This window comes from Oncorhynchus tshawytscha, unplaced genomic scaffold (genome assembly GCF_018296145.1).
Source record: "Oncorhynchus tshawytscha isolate Ot180627B unplaced genomic scaffold, Otsh_v2.0 Un_contig_120_pilon_pilon, whole genome shotgun sequence".
In the NCBI taxonomy this organism is placed as follows: domain Eukaryota; kingdom Metazoa; phylum Chordata; class Actinopteri; order Salmoniformes; family Salmonidae; genus Oncorhynchus; species Oncorhynchus tshawytscha.
Genome location: NW_024609310.1, coordinates 14056 through 33935, shown reverse-complemented (window position 1 = coordinate 33935; position 19880 = coordinate 14056). Strand labels below are relative to the sequence as shown.

General features: G+C 43.6%; 1 protein-coding gene across 1 annotated transcript in view; it reads left to right on the top strand.

Annotated features, from left to right (window-relative positions):
- Positions 1–232: 232 nt before the first annotated feature.
- The window catches only part of LOC121844573 (gastrula zinc finger protein XlCGF17.1-like), a gene marked incomplete at its 3' end in the record, with an annotated part of 33688 nt that continues 14040 nt past the window's right edge, over positions 233–19880 (top strand). Inside the window, exons 1-2 of the mRNA XM_042314840.1 lie at positions 233–338; positions 1329–1575. Coding sequence (XP_042170774.1) covers positions 1464–1575 — 112 coding nt within the window. The remainder of the gene's footprint in view (positions 339–1328; positions 1576–19880) is intronic.

The following is a 19880-nucleotide window of genomic DNA, read 5'->3' as shown; positions in this document are numbered from 1 at the left end:
GCCGAAGCATTGCAGGGAATGAAGACATTCCCCACTCTCGGGCCCCTGAGACTGTAGGGGTGTGATTTGGACTGTGACAGAAGGAGTGAGAGGGTTTTTTGATTGATCCATTTTCGTATTTTGTCTGATGTCGTTTTACCCGCTTTTCTGGAATGGACATGACTTTTCCCCCCGCAGTTCACTAACTGTACAGTAGGTGGACACATACACATTACATTTGTGTGAATGAAACAGGAACTTCCGGGCAAGCGCACGCCATTCTTCAGAATAAAGAAAGCGTCAGAACTCTTGATGTTAATATGATACCTTTTGTCTCCGTTTTAAATGTATGGCTACAGGTATGTAATAGCGTGTTCAAACGTTGGAAAGAACATGTTATCAAATTCTAGCTAACAAATCGGTATCATCACGTTTGGTAAAGGTTTTAATTGTATGTGTTGTTTTTCTGTCAAGCCGAATGGGTGAAGAACGTGATAAAACTATTTTATAAGTCACATAAGTTAGCTAGATACTTTGGGTTTGTCTGAGTGAATGTACGATATCTCGTCAAGATAACTAAATAAACCACATTTCTTTGAGATTTCTGAGTTCGTTTGAGGTGTTATTGGTTTTGTATCGACGTCATTGGCGTCAACGGACTTCAGTGCAAGCAGTGCGGGTGTATGAGAGAGGGAGACAATTTCACTGTTGCACTACTGTGTGTGTGTGTGTGTGTGTGTGTGTGTGTGTGTGTGTGTGTGTGTGTGTGTGTGTGTGTGTGTGTGTGTGTCAGTGTAGAATATGTGAGTGTCCATATAGCCAGTGCAAACAGATAAGTAATTAACGGGGTCAATACAAGTTGTCTGGGTAGCCATTTGATTAACTCTTCAGCAATCTGATGTCTTGGGAGTTGAAGCTGTTCAGGAGCCTTTTGGTCCCAGACTTGGCGCTGAATGTATCAGTTGTCTACATGTACTAATATTCAGACACATTCAGTTGTATCTATCTTTATCTATAAATGTTGCTGTGGTGTGAACGGGAAATACAATTGGTTTCTGATTGAAACAATACAGTGAAGACAAGGTTATTCAGGAAAATAGTACATAGTGCTGCCTGAAACATACTGCAACCTTGTACTAAATGGTTTTTGGGTCATTTATTTTAATTCAGGAAATCTACTATAGGTTAAGTGTAATTTAAAGTGTGCACTTTGTCTAATGGGAAATGATTTAATGTTCTGTCAATGCTTAGCTACCTGATCTATTGAAATTACATAATTAATAGAGAATAAAGAAAGCGCCAGAACTGTGAAGACAATAACTTTTGTATGTTTCTCTTTATTACTACAGGCTGACTCCGATCAAGTCTGAGGCCGGTAACATCAACAGTGAGGACAATCCCAGCCTGCCTCTCTCCTTCCACACCTACAGTCACTGGGTCCTGATTGTGACTGTGGAGCCCAGTTTGCATTGCAGGATCCAGAGATGGCATCAGTGAAGCTGGAAGACTGCAGTCAAACACTGGAACTGAATGTCAACATTAAAGATGAAGAAGAAGAGGAGGAGGAGGAGAAGATTAGGACAACTGTTAGTCATGGTAAGAGCTGGTTCTATCTATAAGTTAAATTCGTAAATTAGACTAGAGGTCAACCGATTATGATTTTTCAACGTCGAGACCGATTATTGGAGGACCAAAAAAGCCGATACCGATTAATCGGCCTATTTTATATTATTTTTTTGTAATAATGACAATTACAACAATACTGAATTAACACTTATTTTAACTTAAAATAATCAATAAAAATCATCAATAAAAACTATTTAGCCTCAAATAATGAAACATTTCAACAATTTGGTTGAAATAATGCAAAAACAAAGTGTTGGAGAAGAAAGTAAAAGTGCAATATGTGCCATGTAAAAAAGCTAACGTTTTAGTTCCTTGCTCAGAACATATGAAAGCTGGGGGTTCCTTTTAACATGAGTCTTCAATATTCCCAGGTAAGAAGTTTTAGGTTGTAGTTATTATAGGAATTATAGGACTATTTCTCTCTATACCATTTGTATTTCATTAACCTTTGACTATTGGATATTCTTATAGGCACTTTAGTATTGCCAGTGTAACAGTATAGCTTCTGTCCCTCTCCTCACCCCTACCTGGGCTCGAACCAGGAACACATCGACAACAGCCACCCTCGAAGCATCGTTACCCATTGCTCCACAAAAGCTGCGGTCTTTGCAGAGCAAGGGGAACAACTACTCCAAGTCTCAGAGCGAGCTTCTGGCAAAACTCACGACAGTGCTGTTTGAATGAGTGTGTACGAGCCTGCTGCTGCCTACCATCGCTCAGACAGACTGCTCTATCAAACATCAAATCATAGACTTAATTACACACAGAAATATGAGCCTTTGGTCATTAATATGGTCGAATCCGGAAACAATCATTTTGAAAACAAAACGTTTATTCTTTCAATGAAATACGGAACCGTTCCGTATTTTATCTAACGGGTGGCATCCCTAAGTCTAAATATTGCTGTTACATTGTACAACCTTCAATGTTATGTCATAAATATGTATATTCTGGCAAATTAATTACGGTCTTTGTTAGGAAGAAATGGACTTCACACAGTTCCCAACGAGCCAGGCGGCCCAAACTGCTGCATATACCCTGACTGCACGGAACGCAAGAGAAGTGACACAATTTCCCTAGTTATAAGAAATTCATGTTAGCAGGCAATATTAACTAAATATGAAGGTTTAAAAATATATAATTGTGTATTGATTTTAAAGAAATGCATTGATATTTATGGTTAGGTTTGGTGCAACGACAGTGCTAAATCATCACCCGTTTGGCGAAGTAACGTTAGGCTGTGATTCGATGAGAAATTAATGGGCACCGCATCGATTATATGCAACGCAGGACACACTAGGTAAACTAGGTAAACATCAAATATCTTAACTAGTGATTATGTGAAGATTGATTGTTTTTTATAAGTTTAATGCTAGCTAGCATCTTACCTTGGCTTCTTGCTGCCCTCGCGTAACAGGTAGTCAGCCTGCAGGCTCCTCGTGGAGTGCAATATAAGGCAGGTGGTTAGAGCATTGGACTAGTAACCGGAAGGTTGCAAAAACGAATCCCCGTGTTGACAAGGTAAACATCTGTCGTTCTGCCCCTGAACAGGCAGTTAACCCACTGTTCCTAGGCCGTCATTGAAAATAAGAATGTGTTCTTAACTGACTTGCCTAGTTGACATCGGCTCTGGAGTTTTAACAGTATAACTTTAGTCCGTCCCCTCGCCCCGACTCGGGCGCGAGCCAGGGACCCTCTGCACACGTCAACAGTCACCCTCGAAGCATCGTTACCCATCGCTCCACAAAAGCCGTGTTGTGGAGGATCGTTTCAAAATATAACACTTACAAGAACTTGTGAATTCAATATAGGCTTTTAATACAAACATATCAGAAGCCTAGATGGTCCGCGGAACACACACCTTCCCAGAGCACTGGCTCTGTCTTTATATAGGTGACCTAAACTGGGATATGCTTAACACCCCGCCAGTCCTACAATCTAAGCTAGATGCCCTCAATCTCACACAAATCATCAAGGAACCCACCAGGTACAACCCTAACTCTGTAAACAAGGGCACCCTCATAGATGTCATCCTGACCAACTGGCCCTCCAAATACACCTCTGCTGTCTTCAACCAGGATCTCAGCGATCACTGCCTCATTGCCTGTATCCGCTACGGAGCCGCAGTCAAACGACCTCCCCTCATCACTGTCAAACGCTCCCTAAAACACTTCTGTGAGCAGGCCTTTCTAATCGACCTGGCCCGGGTATCCTGGAAGGACATTGACCTCATCCCGTCAGTTGAGGATGCCTGGTCATTCTTTAAAAGTAACTTCCTCACCATTTTAGATAAGCATGCTCCGTTCAAAAATGCAGAACTAAGAACAGATACAGTCCTTGGTTCACCCCAGACCTGACTGCCCTCGACCAGCACAAAAACATCCTGTGGCGGACTGCAATAGCATCGAATAGTCCCCGGGATATGCAACTGTTCAGGGAAGTCCGGAACCAATACACGCAGTCAGTCAGGAAAGCTAAGGCCAGCTTCTTCAGGCAGAAGTTTGCATCCTGTAGCTCCAACTCCAAAAAGTTCTGGGACACTGTGAAGTCCATGGAGAACAAGAGCACCTCCTCCCAGCTGCCCACTGCACTGAGGCTAGGTAACACGGTCACCACCGATAAATCCATGATTATCGAAAACTTCAATAAGCATTTCTCAACGGCTGGCCATGCCTTCCGCCTGGCTACTCCAACCTCGGCCAACAGCTCCGCCCCCGGCAGCTCCTCGCCCAAGCCTCTCCAGGTTCTCCTTTACCCAAATCCAGATAGCAGATGTTCTGAAAGAGCTGCAAAACCTGGACCCGTACAAATCAGCTGGGCTTGACAATCTGGACCCCTATTTCTGAAACTTTCTGCTGCCATTGTCGCAACCCCTATTACCAGCCTGTTCAACCTCTCTTTCATATCGTCTGAGATCCCCAAGGATTGAAAGCTGCCGCAGTCATCCCCCTCTTCAAAGGGGGAGACACCCTGGACCCAAACTGTTACAGACCTATATCCATCCTGCCCTGCCTATCTAAGGTCTTCAAGTCAACAAACAGGTCACTGACCATCTCGAATCCCACCGTACCTTCTCTGCTGTGCAATCTGGTTTCCGAGCCGGTCACGGGTGCACCTCAGCCACACTCAAGGTACTAAACGATATCATAACCGCCATCGATAAAAGACAGTACTGTGCAGCCGTCTTCCTTGACCTTGCCAAGGCTTTCGACTCTGTCAATCACCATATTCTTATCGGCAGACTCAGTAGCCTCGGTTTTTCGGATGACTGCCTTGCCTGGTTGACCAATTACTTTGCAGACAGAGTTCAGTGTGTCAAATCGGAGGGCATGCTGTCCGGTCCTCTGGCAGTCTCTATGGGGGTGCCACAGGGTTCAATTCTCGGGCCGACTCTTTTCTCTGTATATATCAATGATGTTGCTCTTGCTGCGGGCGATTCCCTGATCCACCTCTACGCAGACGACACCATTCTATATACTTTCGGCCCGTCATTGGACACTGTGCTATCTAACCTCCAAACAAGCTTCAATGCCATACAACACTCCTTCCGTGGCCTCCAACTGCTCTTAAACGCTAGTAAAACCAAATGCATGCTTTTCAACCGATCGCTGCCTGCACCCGCATGCCCGACTAGCATCACCACCCTGGATGGTTCCGACCTTGAATATGTGGACATCTATAAGTACCTAGGTGTCTGGCTAGACTGCAAACTCTCCTTCCAGACTCATATCAAACATCTCCAATCGAAAATCAAATCAAGAGTCGGCTTTCTATTCCGCAACAAAGCCTCCTTCACTCACGCCGCCAAGCTTACCCTAGTAAAACTGACTATCCTACCGATCCTCGACTTCGGCGATGTCATCTACAAAATGGCTTCCAACACTCTACTCAGCAAACTGGATGCAGTCTATCACAGTGCCATCCGTTTTGTCACTAAAGCACCTTATACCACCCACCACTGCGACCTGTATGCTCTAGTCGGCTGGCCCTCGTTACATATTCGTCGCCAGACCCACTGGCTCCAGGTCATCTACAAGTCCATGCTAGGTAAAGCTCCGCCTTATCTCAGTTCACTGGTCACGATGGCAACACCCATCCGTAGCACGCGCTCCAGCAGGTGTATCTCACTGATCATCCCTAAAGCCAACACCTCATTTGGCCGCCTTTCGTTCCAGTACTCTGCTGCCTGTGACTGGAACGAATTGCAAAAATCGCTGAAGTTGGAGACTTTTATCTCCCTCACCAACTTCAAACATCAGCTATCTGAGCAGCTAACCGATCACTGCAGCTGTACATAGTCTATTGGTAAATAGCCCACCCATTTTCACCTACCTCATCCCCATACTGTTTTTATTTATTTACTTTTCTGCTCTTTTGCACACCAATATCTCTACCTGTACATGACCATCTGATCATTTATCACTCCAGTGTTAATCTGCAAAATTGTAATTATTCGCCTACCTCCTCATGCCTTTTGCACACATTGTATATAGACTCCCCCTTTGTTTTCTACTGTGTTATTGACTTGTTAATTGTTTATTCCATGTGTAACTCTGTGTTGTTGTCTGCTCACACTGCTATGCTTTATCTTGGCCAGGTCGCAGTTGCAAATGAGAACTTGTTCTCAACTAGCCTACCTGGTTAAATAAAGGTAAAATAAAAAAAAAAAAAATACACACACAGTATATGAGTCCATTCCATATGTTAATGAAGTTACTTCCCTCAAGTCATCGGTCACCATTATCTTTCAGTCCAGGCTTCTTCCATGTTCATGTCTAATAACGCCTGTATCCGCTCTTGATTAAATTACAATGGTGGCAGGACCCTCTCATGTCCTAAAATGAATGTATATCTATCTTACCCTAAGCACTTATGGCCTTTACCCTCTCTATCTAATCTTTATAATGATGTCCTGCTCCTTCCATAATAGATCATGTATTTAAGGGTCACCTCCTCCTCTTTGCCCTAAGCCCTTATGCACAATAAAGCACGTATGGCTTCGGCCATTACACTTATGTCTGTTTAATCTTTGGTTTCCTGTCCGCTTTCTGTTTGTGGTCTAATGTATACCTATCTTTGCTCAATAGTGTCATATCTGTCTCTATATGTATCAATAACTACAACAGCCGCAGCCCTTGCAGAGCAAGGGGAACCACTACTTCAAGGTCTCAAGAGTAAGTGACGTCACCGATTGAAACGCTATTAGTGCGCACCACCTCTAACGCGCTAGCCGTTTCACATCGGCTACACTCACCCCCCTTTTGACCTCCTCCTTTTCCGCAGCAACCAGTTGACATCTGGACGGCTCTGACTTAGAATACGTGGACAACTACAAATACCTAGGTGTCTGGTTAGACTGTAAACTCTCCTTCCAGACCCACATCAAACATCTCCAATCCAAAGTTAAATCTAGAATCGGCTTCCTATTTCACAACAAAGCATCCTTCACTCATGCTGCCAAACATACCCTTGTAAAACTGACCATCCTACTAATCCTCGACTTCGGTGATGTCATTTACAAAATAGCCTCCAATACCCTACTCAACAAATTGGATGCAGTCTATCACAGACCGTTTTGTCCGTTTTGTCACCAAAGCCCATATACTACCCACCATTGCGACCTGTACGCTCTCGTTGGCTGGCCCTCGCTTCATACTCCTCGCCAAACCCATTGGCTCCATGTCATCTACAAGACCCTGCTAGGTAAAGTCCCCCCTTATCTCAGCTCGCTGGTCACCATAGCATCACCCACCTGTAGCACGCGCTCAAGCAGGTATATCTCTCTAGTCACCCCCAAAACCAATTATTTCTTTGGCCGCCTCTCCTTCCAGTTCTCTGCTGCCAATGACTGGAACAAACTACAAAAATCTCTGAAACTGGAAACACTTATCTCCCTCACTAGCTTTAAGCACCAACTGTCAGAGCAGCTCACCGATTACTGCACCTGTACATAGCCCACCTATAATTTAGCCCAAACAACTACCTCTTTCCCTACTGTATTTATTTTATTCATTTATTTAATTTATTTTGCTCCTTTGCACCCCATTATTTTTATTTCTACTTTGCACATTCTTCCACTGCAAATCTACCAATCCAGTGTTTTACTTGCTATATTGTATTTACTTTGCCACCATGGCCTTTTTTGCCTTTACCTCCCTTCTCACCTCATTTGCTCACATTGTATATAGACTTGTTTATACTGTATTATTGACTGTATGTTTGTTTACTCCATGTGTAACTCTGTGTCGTTGTATGTGTCGAACTGCTTTGCTTTATCTTGGCCAGGTCGCAGTTGTAAATGAGAACTTGTTCTCAACTTGCCTACCTGGTTAAATAAAGGTAAAACAAAAAATATATATATATATTTTTTTAAAAGCGTTGTCCGAATGTTATGAAAACTTGAAATCAGCCCTAATTAATCGGCCATTCTGATTAATCGGTCAACCTCTAAATTAGACCTCTATAAGTTATGACCAGTCTATTGCTAGGTTGAATTCTGTCATTCTGACATCACACATCCCTGAACAACTCAAGACTTCACAGCGAAGCAAAAACTATTTAAACTTGTAACGCCTGCCTTTCCCCACACATTGTCTCAAGAACTTTGAAAATGTTTAATACCCTCAATCACCAAGTTAGGCATTCCTCATTTCAAAATAGGCCATGGTATCATCACTGTCAATATTGAATTATAATTCTTCGCGTTTCACCAGTGAAATGACCAAGCTGCGTCTGCATGCCAATCGTTTGATCTCAATCAATTTCATGGGAATATGCATTTAAATCGTCTTGAAATACTGTTTGGTTAGAAAATTAGAGCAGATGGTGTTAAATTATATAGACTTCCTGTATTTTGTTTTAATCAAAGCACATTCTGCCTCATGGCGCTGTTGAGTTTGGGACGATTCAGCAAACCATCCTAAAATCTCCTAAGAAATTAGGTGTTGTTTTTGTTGTAACAGTAATGTTATGCTATAATATTTGGTGATGTGGACTACTAATTAATCATTAGGTGATCGTCCAAGACATTGATCTAACTTTACTAAACAAACACCATTGTGGCGGCTCATCACTTGCAGCACTACACCCCTGCAGTCTGCTGCACCGAACTAGTGATTGATGCTCACCTAGCCTTCTCTTTTGTCTCACACAACATTTGGTGACATAGAAACAAGAGAACATGTTCGGCTGTTTTTATATATATAATAAGGGCATCAGTCAATGGAAATGAATTAGGCCCTAACCTGTAGATTTCACATGACTGGGCAGGGGTGCAGCCATGGGTGGGCCTTGGAAGGCATAGGCCCACCCACTTGGCAGCCAGACCCACCTCAGGTCCTGGTCTGATGTTGTTACACGTGGTCTTCGATTGTGAGGCCGGTTGGATGTACTGCCAAATACTCTAATATGACGTTGGAGGCAGCTTATGGTAGAGAAATGAACATTCAATTCTTTGGCAACAGCTCTGGTGGACATTCCTGCAGTCAGCATGCCAATTGCACGCTCCCTCAAAACTTGAGACATCTGCAGTGTTGTGTAACAAAACTGTACATTTTAAAGTGTCCTTTTTATTGTCCCCAGCACAAGGTGCAACTGTGTAATGATTATGCCGTTTAATCAGCTTCTTGATATGCCACACCTGTCAGGTGGATGGATTATCTTGGCAAAGGAGAAATGCTCACTAACAGGGATGTAAACATATTTGTGCACACAATTTTAGAGAAATAGAGTGTGTTAGAAAATTTCAGAGATTTTATTTCAGCTCATGAAACATGGAACCAACACTTTACATGTTATATTTATATATATTATTATTATATATTATTATTATATATTATTATTATATATTTTTATTATATATTATTATTATATATTATTATTATATTTTTATTATATATTTTTATTATATATTTTTATTATATATTATTATTATATTATTATTATTATTATTATTATATATATTTTACAGTGTAGTTAGGCATTACTGTTACTCCATGGTCGGATGGAATTTAGCCTGAAAAGGATTTGAGAAATATGATATAGGCCTACGTCTCGTTATGCGCTGCACAGAATGACTATTGTAGCTGGAAAACGGATGATTGAAAGAAAATGGAATATCTACATAGGTGAACAGAGGCCCATTATCAGCAACCATCACTCCTGTGATCCATTGGCATGTTGTTAGCTAATCCAAGTTTATAATTTTAAAAGGCTAATTGATCATTACAAAACCCTTTTGCAATTATGTTAGCAAAGCTGAAAACTGTGGTGCTGATTAAAGAAGCAATAAAATGGTCCTTCTTTAGATTAGTTGAGTATCTGGGTCATTTGTCTCTTCGATTACAGGCTCAAAATGGCCAGAAACAAAGACCTTTCTTCTGAAACTCGTCAGTCTATTCTTGTTCTGAGAAATGAAGGCTCTTCTAAGTGAGAAATTGCCAAGAAACTGAAGATCTTGTACAACGCTGTGTACTACTCCCTTCACAGAACAGCGCAAACTGGCTCTAACCAGAATAGTTACAATAGTCATTTACAACATTAACAATGTCAACACTGTATTTCTGATCAATTTGACATTTATGTGAATGGACAAAAATTGTGCTTTTCTTTCAAAAACATGGACATTTGTAAGTGACCCCAAACTTGAGAATGTATTCAAATCAAATCAAATCAAATTTATTTATATAGCCCTTCGTACATCAGCTGATATCTCAAAGTGCTGTACAGAAACCCAGCCTAAAACCCCAAACAGCAAGCAATGCAGGTGTAGAAGCACGGTGGCTAGGAAAAACTCCCTAGAAAGGCCAAAACCTAGGAAGAAACCTAGAGAGGAACCAGGCTATGTGGGGTGGCCAGTCCTCTTCTGGCTGTGCCGGGTGGAGATTATAACAGAACATGGCCAAGATGTTCAAATGTTCATAAATGACCAGCATGGTCGAATAATAATAAGGCAGAACAGTTGAAACTGGAGCAGCAGCACAGTCAGGTGGAAGTTGAAACTGGAGCAGCAGCATGGCCAGGTGGACTGGGGACAGCAAGGAGTCATCATGTCAGGTAGTCCTGGGGCATGGTCCTAGGGCTCAGGTCAGTTGAAACTGGAACAGCAGCATGGCCAGGTGGACTGGGGACAGCAAGGAGTCATGTCAGGTAGTCCTGGAGCTCAGGTCCTAGGGCTCAGGTCCTCCGAGAGAGAGAAAGAAAGAGAGAAGGAGAGAATTAGAGAACGCACACTTAGATTCACACAGGACACCGAATAGGACAGGAGAAGTACTCCAGATATAACAAACTGACCCCAGCCCCCGACACATAAACTACTGCAGCATAAATACTGGAGGCTGAGACAGGAGGGGTCAGGAGACACTGTGGCCCCATCCGAGGTCACCCCCGGACAGGGCCAAACAGGAAGGATATAACCCCACCCACTTTGCCAAAGCACAGCCCCCACACCACTATTCATTTATTTCACCACTAATGGTAGTGTATTTATATTTTTTAATCGTTATTTAACTTTCTTAGCATACCTGTTATTGTCCCGGAATTTTGGATGACTGACGTGCCCAAAGTAAACTGCCTGTAAACTGCCCAGGATATGCATATACTTGATCGCATTGGATAGAAAACACTGTCTGTGTCACGCCCTGGTCGAAGTAATGTATGTTTGTCTTCATTTATTTGGTCAGGCCAGGGTGTGACATGGGTTATTGTGGTGCGTTTTTGTCATGGGGTTTTTGTGGGGTGTCCAGCATAGTCTATGGCTGCCTGAGGCGGTTCTCAATCAGAGTCAGGTGATTATCGTTGTCTCTGATTGGGAACCATATTTAGGCAGCCATATTCTTTGAGTATTTCGTGGGTGATTGTTCCTGTCTCTGTGTTAGTTGTCACCAGATAGGCTGTAGAGGTTTTCACCAGATAGGCTGTGGAGGTTTTCACCAGATAGACTGTGGATGTTTTCACAGATAGGCTGTGTGGAGGTTTTCAGGATTTTTCACCAGATAGGCTGTGGAGGTTTTCACCAGATAGGCTGTAGAGGTTTTCACCAGATAGGCTGTTCACCAGATAGGCTGTAGAGGTTGTCACCAGATAGGCTGTAGAGGTTTCACCAGATAGGCTGTAGAGGTTGTCACCAGATAGGCTGTAGGCACCAGATAGGCTGTAGAGGTTGTCACCAGATAGGCTGTAGAGGTTGTCACCAGATAGGCTGTAGAGGTTGTCACCAGATAGGCTGTAGAGGTTGTCACCAGATAGGCTGTAGAGGTTGTCACCAGAGGCTGTAGAGGTTGTCACCAGATAGGCTGTAGAGGTTTTCACCAGATAGGCTGTAGAGGTTTTCACCAGATAGGCTGTAGAGGTTTTCACCAGATAGGCTGTAGAGGTTTTCACCAGATAGGCTGTAGAGGTTTTCACATTCCCTTTGTTGTTTTTGTATTGTTCGTGTTTTTCCTTATTAAAGATGTATCGAACTAACCACGCTGCATTTTGGTCCGACTCTCCTTCGACGGAAGAAAACCGTAAAAGAATCACCCACCACACCCGGACCAAGCAGCGTGGTGACAGGCAGCGACAGCAGAAGCAGCGAAAGGAGGAATGGACATGGGAAGACGTTTTGGATGGCAAGGGTTGTTACACTTGGGAGGAGATACTGGCGGGAAGAGATCGCCTCCCATGGGAACAGGTGGAGGCACTTAGGAGAGCAGAGGCAGCCGGAGAGAGGAGCCGACGATACGAGGGAACACGGTTGGCAAGGAAGCCCGAAAGACAGCCCCAAAAATTTATTGGGGGGGGGGGCTCAGGGAGAGTGTGGCAGAGTCAGGGTTCAGACCTGAGCCAACTCCCCCTGTTTATTGTGAGGAGCAGCGATCACAGGACTTCTGGAATTGGGAGGAGATATTGGACGGAAAAGGACCCTGGGCACAGCCTGGTGAATATCGACGCCCAAAGAAGAACTGGAGGCGGTCGAAAGCGGAGAGGCGCTGGTATGAAGAGGCAGCACGGCGACGCGGATGGAAGCCCGAGAGTCAGCCCCAAAAATGTATTGGGGGGGCTCACAGGGAGTATGGCTACGCCAGGTAGGAGACCTGCGCAAACTTCCTGTGCTTACCGGGGGGCTAAAGAGACCGGGCAGGCACCGTGTTATGCTATGGAGCGCACGGTGTCTCCAGTGCGGGTGCATAGCCCGGTGCGGTACATACCAGCTCTACGTATTGGCCGGGCAAGAGCTCCAGTGCGCCTGCACGGTCCGGTCTATCCAGTGCCACCTCCACACACCAGTCCTCCGGTGGCAGCTCCCCGCACCAGGCTTGCTGTGCGTGTCCTCGGTCCAGTGCCAGCACCACGCACCAGGCCTTCAGTGCGCCTCGCCTGTTTAGCGCAGCCAGAGCCTTCCTCCTCTACAGCGCTGCTGGAGTCTCCCGCCCGTTTAGCGCAGCCAGAGCCTTCCTCCTCTACAGCGCTGCTGGAGTCTCCCGCCTGTTCAGCGCAGCCAGAGCCTTCCTCCTCTACAGCGCTGCTGGAGTCTCCCGCCTGTTCAGCGCAGCCAGAGCCTTCCTCCTCTCCTGTGCTGCCGGAGTCTCCCGCCTGTTCAGCGCAGCCAGAGCCTTCCTCCTCTACAGCGCTGCTGGAGTCTCCTGCCTGTTCAGCGCAGCCAGAGCTGCCAGCCTGCATGAAGCAGCCTGAGCTGTCAGTCTGCATGGAGCAGCCTGAGATGTCAGTCTGCATGGAGCAGCCAGAGCTGTCAGTCTGCATGGAGCAGCCAGATGTGCCAGTTTGCATGGAGCAGCCAGAGCTGCCAGTCTGCATAGAGCTGTCAGTCTGCATGGAGCAGCCAGAGCTGTCAGTCTGCATGGAGCAGCCAGAGCTGTCAGTCTGCATGGAGCAGCCAGAGCTGCCAGTTTGCATGGAGCAGCCAGAGCTGCCAGTCTGCATGGAGCTGCCAGTCAGCCAGGATCCGCCAGTCAGCCATGAGCTTCCAGATCTGCCAGTCAGCCAGACTCTTCCAGATCTGCCAGTCAGCCAGACTCTTTCAGATCCGCCAGTCAACCAGACACTTCCAGATCCGCCAGTCAACCAGACTCTTCCAGATCCGCCAGCCAGCCAGGATCTGCCGGAGCCAACTACCTGCCTGAGCTTCCTCTCAGTGCTGAGCTTCCTCTCAGTGCCGAGCTTCCTCTCAGTGCCGAGCTTCCCCTCAGTGCCGAGCTTCGCCTCAGTGCCGAGCTTCGCCTCAGTGCCGAGCTTCCCCTCAGTGCCGAGCTTCCCCTCAGTGCCGAGCTTCCCCTCAGTCCCGAGCTTCCCCTCAGTCCCGAGCTTCCCCTCAGTCCCGAGCTTCCCCTCAGTCCCGAGCTGCCCCTCAGTCCCGAGCTGCCCCTCAGTTCAGTGGGGTTCTGGGTGAGGACTACTAGGCCATGGTCGGCGGCGAGGGTGGACTATCCTAGGACGCGAGGGGGAGGAAATATGACATTGATGGAGTGGGGTCCACGTCCCGAGCCGGAGCCGCCACCATGGACAGACGCCCACCCGGACCCTCCCTATTGTTTTGATGTGCGTCCGGGAACACCTTAGGGGGGGGTTCTGTCACGCCCTGGTCTAAGTAATGTATGTTTGTCTTCATTTATTTGGTCAGGCCAGGGTGTGACATGGGTTATTGTGGTGCGTTTTTGTCATGGGGTTTTTGTGGGGTGTCTAGCATAGTCTATGGCTGCCTGAGGCGGTTCTCAATCAGAGTCAGGTGATTATCGTTGTCTCTGATTGGGAACCATTTTTTCAATGCTTGCCTATGGGATATACAAATAGATAGGACCCAGGTTGCAGTTCCTTTGGCTTCCACTAGATGTCAACAGTCTTTAGAAAGGGTTTCAGGCTTGTTTTTTTTTTAAATGAACAAGTATTTGTAGTTTTTCCAAAGTGTCCCCCATTAGAAAAGTAGCCATGTTGCGCGCATCAACGAGAATGCGCTCTTCGTTATTCGTCTTCGCTATTGAACACACTATTCTCCGTATTAAATATGATTGTTTAGTTAGATATTAGAATACCTGAGGATTAATTAGAAACATCGTTTGACTTGTTTGGACCAACTTTACCGGTAACTTTTTGGATTCGTTTGTGTGCATGTTGAACGAGTGAATTACTGAAAAGCGCCATCTAAAACACCATTCATTGTGTAGCTGGGACCCTTGGGATTGCAATCAGAAGAAGATCTTCAAAGGTAAGTGATTTATTTAATTGCTGTTTTGTGACTGTGTGCTGGTTGTGAAAAGCTGTGACGTCTGGGGATGTCCTCAGATAATCGCATGGTATGCTTTCTCCGTAAAGCCTTTTGAAATCTGACAACGCAGTTGGATTAACAAGAAGCTTTTAAATTATGTCAGACACTTGTATTTTCATGAATGTTTAATATTATGATTTTTGTATTTTGAATTTCGCGCTCTGCAATTTCACCAGATGTTGTCGTAGGTGTCCCGCTAGCGTTTGGACATGCACCCAAACAGGTTAACTTTGGCTCTAACCACTAGGCTACCTGTCACCCGGTATGGCCAGAAGAGGACTGGTCACCCTCTGATCTTGGTTCCTCTCTAGGTTTCTTCCTAAGGTTCCTGCTTTCGAGGGAGTTGTTTGTGGCCACTGTGCTTCTACATCTGCATGTATTGCTCTTTGGGGATTTTAGGTTGGGTTTCTGTTAAGCACTTTGTGACAACTACTGATGTAAAAAGTGCTTCATAAAATACATTTGATTAACATGTATATCACACCAACTGACTGGTTTTTCTGATGTTCACACAGGATACCATGTTGAGACATTCTCCACATCCAGAGAGCAACAGCAGGAAGATCAGAGAGCTAAGAGGTCTCATCACTGCCCACATTGTGAAGAGATTTTCCCATTTCTATCAAAGCTAAAAATACACCTAAAAATACACACAGGAGAGAAGCCTTACTCCTGCTCTGACTGTGGAAAATGTTTTAAAACATCAGGTGCTAAAAAGGTTCACCAGAGAACACACACAGGAGAGAAGCCTTACGTCTGCTCTGACTGTGGAAAATGTTTTAAAACATCAACTGAGCTAAAAGCTCATCAGAGAACACACACAGGAGAGAAGCCTTACTTCTGCTCTGACTGTGGAAAATGTTTTAAAACATCAAATGAGCTAAAAGTTCACAGAGAACACACACAGGAGAGAAGCCTTACTTCTGCTCTGACTGTGGGACGAGTTTCTCTCATCTGGGCACACTTAAAAACACACCAACGTATACACACAGGAGAGAAGCCTTACTCCTGCTCTGACTGTGGAAAATGTTTTAAAACATCAACTGATCTAAAAGTTCATCAGAGAACACACACAGGAGAGAAGCCTTATTCTGCTCTGACTGTGGAAAATGTTTTAAAACATCAAATGAGCTAAAAGTTCACAGAGAACACACACAGGAGAGAAGCCTTACGTCTGCTCTGACTGTGGAAAATGCTTCAAAACATCAACTGAGCTAAAATTTCATCAGAGAACACACACAGGAGAGAAGCCTTATTCCTGCTCTGACTGTGGAAAACGTTTTAAAACATCAAATGAGCTAAAAGTTCACCAGAGAACACACACAGGAGAGAAGCCTTTCTTCTGCTCTGACTGTGGAAAGAGTTTCTCTCAACTTCAAACTTAAAAACACATGAACGTATACATACAGGAGAGAAGCCTTACTCCTGCTCTGACTGTGGAAAATGCTTCAAAACATCAACTGAGCTAAAAGTTCATCAGAGAACACACACAGGAGAGAAGCCTTATTCCTGCTCTGACTGTGGAAAAAGTTTTAAAACATCAAATGAGCTTAAAAGTTCACCAGAGAACACACACAGGAGAGAAGCCTTACGTCTGCTCTGACTGTGGAACTAGTTTCTCGCAACTTTCCAACTTAAAATCACATGAACGTATACATACAGGGGAGAAGCCATACTCCTGCTCTGACTGTGGAAAATGCTTCAAAACATCAACTGTGCTAACAGTTCATCAGAGAACACACACAGGAGAGAAGCCTTATTCCTGCTCTGACTGTGGAAAATGCTTCAAAACATCAACTAAGCTAAAAGTTCATCAGAGAACACACACAGGAGAAAAGCCTTACTCCTGTTCTGACTGTGGGGTGAGTTTCTCTCGACTGGATACTTAAAAACACACCAACATATACATAAAGGAGAGAAGCCATACTCCTGCTCTGTTTGTGTAAAATGCTTCAAAACAGCAACTGAGCTAATAGTTCATCAGAGAACACACGCATGAGAGAAGCCTGCTTACGTCTGCTCTGACTTTTGGGTGAGTTTCTCTCAACATAGCAACTTAACACACCAATGTAGTCACACAGGAGAGAAGTCTTACTCCTGCTCTGTGGAAGGGTGGGCGTGTAACTCAAACTTCTAGCCAAAGGCTGCTGTGTTTAGAATCTCATCAAGGAGGACTGTAGCTAATTAGCAACTTTTAACTAACTCAGCTAACTTAGCAACTTAGCTGCAACTTACAAACTTTCCCCTAAACTTTAGCTATATTAAACCCCTTACCTAGCTAACTTAGCAACAACAAATTTTAGCTATTACTTAGTATGTTAGCATATCATACATATTACAAGTTCGTAACATATTGTATGAATAGCAATGCGTAAAATAACGTAAGAATTGTAATTCGTAACATACGATACATCCTAGAAGTCGTATTATACTGAACAATTTAAACACAACAATTTCAAAGATTTATAGTTTGTATAAGGAAATCAGTCATTTTAAATAAGAGGCCATAATCTATGGATTTCACATGACTGGGCAGGGGCTCCGCCATGGGTGGGACTTGGGAGGGCATAGGCCCACTTGGGAGCCAGGCCCAGCCAATCGGCATGAGTTTTTCCCCCAAAAAGGTCTTGATTACAGACAGAAATACTACTCAGCCCCCTCCCAGACAATCCTGCAGGTGAAGAGGTCCTGGGCTGCCGTGGTTACATGTGATCTGCAGTTGTGAGGCCGGTTGGATGTACTGCCAAATTCTCTAAAAGGACGTTAGAGGTGGCTTATGGTAGAGATATACATATTGAATTCTCTCCTGCAGTCATCATGCAATTGCACATTCCCTGAACTTGAGATATATGTGACATTGTGTTGTGTGGCCTTTTATTGTCCCCCAGCACAAGGTGCACTTGTGTAATGATAATGCTGTTTTATCAACATCTTGATATGCCACACCTGTCAGGTGGATGGATTATCTTGACAAAGGCTGAAATGCTCACTAACAGGGATAGTAACAAAGTTGTGCACAACATTTGAGAGAAATTAGCTTTTTCTGCACATGGAACATTGCTGGAATGTTTTATTTCAGCTCATGAAACCAACACTTTACATGTTTACTTTATATTTTAGTTCAGTTTATATTGGTAGTCCAATGTAATGTAACCTAACATACTAAATGGAGTGGCACGGATGTTTTTGTAATACATAATACGTTTTGCTCTGAGACCAAGTTGTCCCTCTGCATTATTCTGTGGGAATGAGCTAGTAGACACTTCTTTAAAAAAAAAAAAAAAAAACATTTTTTGAACCTTTATTTAACTAGGCAAGTCTGTTAATTAAGAACAAATTCTTATTTACAATGCTGGCCTAGGAACAGTGTGTTAACTGCCTTGTTCAGAGGCAGAACAACAGAGTTTTACCTTGTCAGCTCGGAAAGCATGAATCTTGCTTTTTGGTTACTATTGTATGCACTCTAACCACATGGTACCTTCCGAACTAACATGTATCAGATAAGATTTTTTCACCACTAGTTTGGGGGGGTTATTTTACACTTTATTTAATGATACACAGTTTAAAATGAAATGTGTTTATTAATTGTCTTTAAAACTAGATGAGTTTTTTTAGTTACTGACAGTCATGAATGTGTTTGGTTGTGCATTTGAAGCAATTTATTGATCTGCCAATTTTTTCTTCAGTTTATTCAATTAGATCATGACAGTATGAATGGTTCTATGGTTGTAAAATGTCAGTTCTTCAATTATATCAGTTTGACAGTATGAAGGCATTTGTCTGATGAATTGATCTTTGTATGACTACAGGAAAATTCAGGAAAATTCACATGCTTTGACAAGACTGGTCAACGTCACTTTTTGTCTGAGTTGGGATAAAGTTGCCTATAAACTTTTACAAATCACTTCAACCTACTTTTGTAAACTTCAACTTTAGGTAGAATGTTCGTTAATAATCAAATCAAATTGATCACAGGGGTTCGATCTGTATTCGATAGCAGCAAGTCTTGAAATCATCGTGGGGATATTTTCACTTTCATAACTGAGTCCTCCAGGGTGAGCCCCAAGACAGGAAGTGACTATACGTCATCCCAGTGCAAGGATGTGAACCAGTCATGAAATGCCATGTAAGCCAGTGGCAACAGGGTGACATGGGGGATCTTGGAAAACACTGTAGGAGCAGTGTAACCCATCATTCAGGGCAGATCATCTGATTTTCTCTGTTTGCAAACAATTAGACAATACATTGACTGGCGGAAATATTTTTGTTTTGTTTTTGGGCAGAAATAAGTTTTCCCTGGGATTTTTACTCCTAAAAATGTATTCTGTTATAGCCACAGACATAATTTAACCAGTTTTAGAGACTTCAGACCATTCAGTTTTGGGTATAGTGTTTTGTCAAAGTTCAAATGTTATCATATGCATATACTATATTCCTGGCATGAGTGCAGGACTTTGAAAAGATTGTGTGATTTTTTTTTAAAAAATCTGTGAAAATTCAGCATTTGATGTGTCAATGAACAGGTTTTAATTGAAGCAGTCATTATTATGAACAATGTTGGCCTACTGGGTTAAATCTTTTTAATCTTGTTCAGAGAAGAGAAAAAGAGAAATTTACCTTGTGTCGGTATTCATCGGTCATTGGACATAAACATCACAACAAATTGCAAATTCAACAATGAGTGGTTTGGAAGGAATCAGTGGCTAACTGCAAGCATTGCAAAGCAATCATTAGCCTGCTATTCAGTGGAGTGGCTGTGTGGTCCCAAGTCTAAGATTAAGGGGCTCTTTTCAAAAACTGTCTTCAACATTGGATTAATGGGATTTGTGCCACTTTTCCTAGTTTGTGTGAAAAACAACTGTAAAATTCAACATTTTGAACTTTCATCCAACTCAGAATTGTAAATTGGGAACTGGGCTGCTACGACCAATGAAGATTCTTTTTTTTCTTCTTCGATTTTGTCTTGAAAGCACCAAATCCAGAGAATGACAGACTTTGTTGACAAAATTTGATG